This window comes from Channa argus, chromosome 8 (genome assembly GCF_033026475.1).
Source record: "Channa argus isolate prfri chromosome 8, Channa argus male v1.0, whole genome shotgun sequence".
NCBI classification, from domain to species: Eukaryota; Metazoa; Chordata; class Actinopteri; order Anabantiformes; family Channidae; genus Channa; species Channa argus.
In genome coordinates this window covers 9,809,945-9,816,032 of record NC_090204.1, presented here as the reverse complement: position 1 = coordinate 9,816,032, position 6,088 = coordinate 9,809,945, and the positions used below count along the sequence as shown (strand labels likewise).

Sequence of the window (6,088 nt, the reverse complement as noted above, 5' to 3'; positions counted from 1 at the left end):
TTATCATTCTCTTCAGGAAATGTTGGGTCAGCTCTTTGTTGCACACCTTCTAGATCATTATCTAAGTCAAAAGTGCTCTACTCTCAAACCTGTCAATCTCCATGACATCACCTTCATCATAATCCTCTATTTGCAAAATTGGTAAGGATCTCCAAAGTTTTGTGATTTGGATGACAATTTTATGACCTCCATTATAAGGGAGTTTTAGACAGCATTGTGTTAGCTGTTGGCCAACACCTAAAAAAAAAAAAAACTATATCACTATAAGAATCACATTTCCCAAACCAGCATGAGCATTCCAAAATGGTGATGTATTATTTGTTACTGAAAAATGAAAGTTTACTGAAGTAAATAAGAAGAGGAAAAAAGTTGATAGTCGAAGCTGAAAAGTTAAAGTGTTCACTGTTGAAAAATCACGAAAGTGTGCCTCAAACTAAATTTGCGATTAGTCAAAAAGTATAAAAGATACGAAGAAGCTGATCAAAAGAGAAACTTTTGAGAAAAAGTGTCTAGACCCGTTTAAACTTTAAATGAAGTTTCTACGACAAAGTAGGACACCGGAAACTGATCAAAGGAGGCAAGTTGAAGGGAATTTTTCAAGAGTCTCTCTTTGACTTACAGGGGGGGAAAGTGACATAAAGTGAAGGATAAAAGCCACATCTCCTAAAAGTGACCTACGTTTAGGAAGTAGAACGAAGTTTCTACGATACACGGTCTAGAAGGAGAGAGCGACCGAAAAAAGTTGAAGTTAAACATAATAAATAAAAATAATAAAAAATTAGGATATTATAAGTGTGAAGGTTACAGCTCTCCCACTAATAAACAAAGCATACGCAACAACCAACCAACGCAGAGATAACAGAGGGTCCCGCCCCCACGTCTGAGAGGTGGGAGGATAGAGAAAGGACAGAAGAGGAAGAGTTGAGTGGATGTAGTAGATGTTTGGAGGAATATACTTCAGCACAGGACACAGGCACGGACAACTTCTGGACTTTTGGCTGCTTTTTAAGGGAACCACCTAATTTGGATCAGCTCATATTTACACAGCTTCCAAACTATAGAGAGACCTCGCTACCCTGAAGACATGTTTGGGTGAAGGCACTGACTCCAGAAGGTACAGAAAGTTACTGTAGCTGCGATGAAGAGGTGTTGAGATGATGGAGAGACACGTTCATTAGTCGGTAACACAGCTCTCGTAACTTCACTTTCAAAATAAATAGTTCCTACTAGCACGCATCTGGTTTTACCTAAAATGACCGAAAATGTGATTTCTTGTATTTTGACAAAAAAACCTACAGCACGAGCAGTACAGTCTCCACAGTGTTATTGAATTATCCGTGCGCACAATGACCTTAAACTTGACAAAAACGAGTTTTTACAACCTTTAGTTGTGTATATATATATTTAAGCTTTTCATCATCAACTTTATGAGTTACATAAAAAGTAGTACATTCCTTATATATTTGAGTTTTGCCACATCTCCTATTTTAAAGGTGGCAAATAATAAAAGGAACAACTAATTGCAATGTCGTAATTACAGGTCCGAGCTTATATTTGATTTTTAAATCGTTTTGTGCGTGTCTATTGTGAGTATAGGAAACTTAAATTTACTGAATGCTGCTTTGTCCTTGGCCAAGGAACAACTGTATTAGATTAGATTAAATAAGTAGGCATAATATTAGGTGATTTTTCTAATTAGTTTATATAAAGTATATACAAACATTTGCTATTTTTATGTTCCTTCACAGCATGCTTTCTGCCTTTAGAGTCTTTCTAGAGATGTGTTTCTTAAGAAAAGTATCCACAGTGTTGTTGAGTGTAACTTCTATGTTATTTTAGTGGAGAATGTAACGTTTTAAGGTTAAATTTTATCCCTTTACTGCATTTGATTGACAGGCCCTGGAAGAGGCTGTACAATGACTTTCCTCCTGCTGCTGCGTCCAGTGCTGTGGCACCCTCTGCTGTGTGACTAAGGAAGGCCAGGAAGGGCAGGCAGTATGGGGAATGTAGTGGAGGAAGGGATGAATAAGGTCATCGTGGACCACTACAATCACTCAGGAAAATGGGACCGGCCTCGCAGCAGTGGGGCCTGTAAAATGGCTGTGCTGCTCTTCATCTGTGTGCTGATTGTCCTGGAGAACATTATGGTTCTGCTCGCTCTCTGGAAAAACAAGCGCTTCCACAGCCGCATGTATTTCCTTATTGGAAACCTGGCACTGTCAGACCTGCTGGCTGGTGTGGCCTATGTAGTTAACATTTTTACCTCAGGGCGTAACACCTTCTTCCTGACACCAGCCCAGTGGTTAGCCAGAGAAGGGAGCATGTTTGTTGCCCTCAGTGCCTCCACGTTCAGCCTTCTGGCCATTGGGATTGAGAGGCACATGACTATGGTGCGTCTGCGTCCCTGTGAGACTGCAGGTCGAGGGAGACTTCTAGGACTACTGGCAGCCTGTTGGCTTGTGTCAGTGCTGCTCAGTGCTCTGCCCAGCCTGGGTTGGAACTGCCGGAACAATCTGCCCTCCTGCTCTACAGTGCTACCACTATATGCTAAGAGTTATGTGGCCTTCTGCATTAGTGTCTTTAGCGCTCTGTTGGTGGCCATCATCATCCTTTACATCAGGATTTACCGCCTGGTGACCTCAAGTGGCCGCAGGGTGAGCAGCCGGCCCTCAGAGTGCTCGTTGGCTTTGCTGCGGACAGTGGTCATTGTTCTTGGAGTTTTTGTTGTGTGCTGGGCCCCCCTCTTTCTCCTGTTGCTGCTGGATGTGGGTTGTAGCCCAGATAAGTGCCCTGTGCTCTACCAGGTGGACTGGTTCATCGCCCTGGCTGTGCTCAACTCTGCCCTGAACCCTCTGATATACACTCTGTCCAGCAGGGAGATGAGAACAGCTTTCTTCCGGCTGCTGTGTTGCTGTCAAACCAGCATGGAGCCGACTGGGATTCCTGTGGCGGGCAACCCCCACCTGGGCACTGCCATCCCCACAGTGGAGAACAGCAAGACTAGTTTAGGTGGAGGAGGGGGCAGTGGGGTGGGTAAGTCCACCCTGAGTAGAGGGAAAGTTCCTACACCTGTGACTTCTGACATTAAGCATGGAGACCCCCCTGCCACTGCTGTGCCACACCCCTCTGGGCCTGCAGACCTGCTCTCAGCTGTGCTTGTGAAAGCCGGGGCGCTGCCGCCCCTCAGTAAGTTCTGAGTGGAAGCACCTTAATGAGACATTATACCTATGCATAAGTAGACAGAAAAGTAACATTATCCTGCTATCAGCCACTTTTTATTTATGTACAGTGGAGAGTGTAGCATGGATAGAGTGAAAATTATTCAGTTGGAAACAAATTAATGCAGATTGTTAATTAAAAACAATTAAATAATTTAAAGCCACTATTTACAACACTACAGAAACAGAATAGTGGATTTTGTGTTACGAAATGATTGAACTGACTAGTTTAAAACTGAAAATAACAATCGTTTATTGGACTAAACCAAACACCAAATTAAATCTCTATTCTTTTTGTGTGAAACTACTCTCTAGGTAATATTTTTAACAACAGCAGAGTATAATTATCTTTATTAGTGTTGTGTCTGTCCATACATATTTATTTAAGTTTACAATTATAAGCAGAACAATTCAAATTGGGGCATGTGAGCTAAATGCAAGTATTCTTAAAACATCTGCATTTTAGATTATAACTATTTATTTTCTGTAAAAATGTTTGCCCACTTAATATTATAAATCTTTGGCATGTATGTTTTGCTATGTGTGCAAAAAACCATCATGGTACTAGAAGTGTAATATTAACTTTGTTAAAACATGAGATGCACTGTAACAGAAAACAATATTCCACGTTTATTATTCATACCAGCGGCCTCATGAGGCTGTGATGTTCATTAGTAAAAAAACAAAAAAACAAAACACAACTGTTGGATGAATGAAAAAAGTGATATTACTAGTATTTAATTCTTTACCACTAGTTGTTAGAACAAGCTAATTCTTTGTGACAGTAATACCACAGTTTTTACTTTAAACAGTGGGGTTCCACTTCTCTGTGGCCATTTTTGACTATTTCAGCTCACTTTTATCGGTAAATAACTAAACTTATGGACCTTTTTGCTTCTCATTAGCACATCTAGAAACCACTCTCACATCAACTAACCACTAGCAAATAGAAGTTTTGGGTTTGAATTATTCAATTCAATGTCTATGGTGATGTACTGCCTGATACCATCATGTAGCCAATAAAATCATCTTCCCTTTCTAAGAGCTGTATGAGGTGTCATATTGTTACAGATATCAATGAATCACTACCCCTTCACCAAGGATGGATACATCCACAAAGTCTCTATGTCTAACCTTTGCACTTTTGGTCTTTGTATGTGCCAACTCACATCAAAGGCTTACATGCAAGCTTAAGCCACTTCTGCATTATATCAGTATACGTAGAAATGCTGTAATTGGTCATTTTATGATTTGGAATTCACACAAGACAATTGTCATCCGACTTAACCTGCTGCACTCATTTATTATCATAATGGGAGACTGATTGATGCTCTCTTATTCCCATTCATAGGACGACTGTGGTCAAGCTGCCACACTCATACACACAAGTGATAATGTGAAAAGGTTCTGAGACACGGTCACCAAGTGCATTTCACTTTGTTTTCTACATACTGATAACTAAAGACATTTAATTCATGTGTTTTAAATCTGTATGTTGTCTGAGTTTGGTTATTATTAGAGATGCTCCAAACCGAGCGCATTGTTTCAGTTTCAATCTTTCAATTTCAAGAAAAGTGAAGGCTTCCAGGAAACAGGTGTGGCAGCTTATCATTCAGTTAGATCAATTAAAAGACTCGGCTTTTTACTTCGGAAATCCAAACTCTCTTGGGACGTCTTAACTTCTTAAAGAGGCATTTGCCATTAGTCGATTTAAATGCTTTTTTGTTTACATGACTTTGAGAGCTCTGGGTGATGTGTTGATGTTTTACAGTCACCACTTGCTGCTCTTGATGATAGGTTTCTTCTGATAAAGTTAGTTAAATCAAAACCAATCTGTCTTAAATTCATGGTTTTTACGGGAAAAATAATAAATGTCACACATCTGTAGACTTCTCCATTTTCTCAATATTATTTTCCATCTATGTCTAGATTAAAAAAATGCACAAACATGTTTTTATTTTGTCTTCTAATTTCAGATATAACAAATTCCGTTTCCATTTTAAACACCTGAAATGAATACCATTTAATGGCTGCATGTGCTAACTGGGTCAAACACCTTAATAAATCATGTTAACTAAATAACCATCACTAGTGTTCTTTGAGGATTTAGACATGGTGGATTTGTGTCATTCTCTGTGCACAATGCTTATTTGCATATGACTAATGTGAACATGGCAGAGGACAAGAGAATCACACCACCCCCTGTCATCATGATCCTGGATTTATACTGGTGTGTTGAGTGGAAGAGTACATGCATGTGTGTGTGTGTGCATTTGCATGTGTTACATTTTTGTGCAGATAGACTTGTGTGTTTCGTGTGTATTTGAGAGACAGAACAAAGACTCCATCTGCTCTGAGGCACTGAATGTGCCAGTATGAATTGCTTGTGTCATTCTCTTCAGTCCCTTTATAAAGCTCGGAGGTGGAGTGGGACCAGGCAGAGAGCAACGAGGGGTCCAATTTGAGGTGGCTTCACATTGGGCCTGTCATGCAGGAAGCCCCCAGCTGAAACCATTCTTTCTTCCATGACTGAGTTATACCACATTCACTGGAGGAGACACACTCATTCATCTGGTGTGTGATGATTGTCCTTTCCTTACCTTCACCTCCACGGGTCTTAGATTCAATGGAGTGTAATTATATGTGGAACAAAGAGAGGGAAGACCTAAGCAGACTTTGATGATAAGCTCCTCGGGATCAGAGGGCTTTATCCAGAGAGCAGCTGAGAAGAAGCTGGGGGAGCCAAGAGCAAAGGTCACTTTGTCTGAAGGAGATGGCCGAGTTTTGAATTGGTGGACACTCATCTCAGCGTCCCTCGCTACACCACACTGTCATCATGGCTACTCCTGATCTCCAATTGAAGTACATCA

The 6,088-nt window shown here is 40.5% G+C and overlaps 1 protein-coding gene across 2 annotated transcripts; it reads left to right on the top strand.

Moving 5' to 3' along the window:
* Positions 1–908: 908 nt before the first annotated feature.
* On the top strand, positions 909–3,361 carry s1pr3a (sphingosine-1-phosphate receptor 3a). 2 transcript variants are annotated; one of them, XM_067514190.1, is made up of 2 exons: positions 909–1,114; positions 1,897–3,361. In XM_067514190.1, exon 2 carries the CDS (start codon positions 1,998–2,000, stop codon positions 3,195–3,197), a length of 1,200 nt encoding a protein of 399 aa, XP_067370291.1. In that variant the 5' UTR covers positions 909–1,114; positions 1,897–1,997; the 3' UTR covers positions 3,198–3,361. The 2 variants fall into 2 exon arrangements, with proteins under 2 accessions (XP_067370291.1, XP_067370292.1); XM_067514191.1 differs by having other exon boundaries at positions 909–1,181.
* Positions 3,362–6,088: the final 2,727 nt, after the last annotated feature.

Bases quoted from the DNA above. Each gene is read 5' to 3' on its own strand.
- s1pr3a (XM_067514190.1), top strand. From the start codon at position 1,998: ATGGGGAATGTAGTGGAGGAAGGGATGAATAAGGTCATCGTGGACCAC.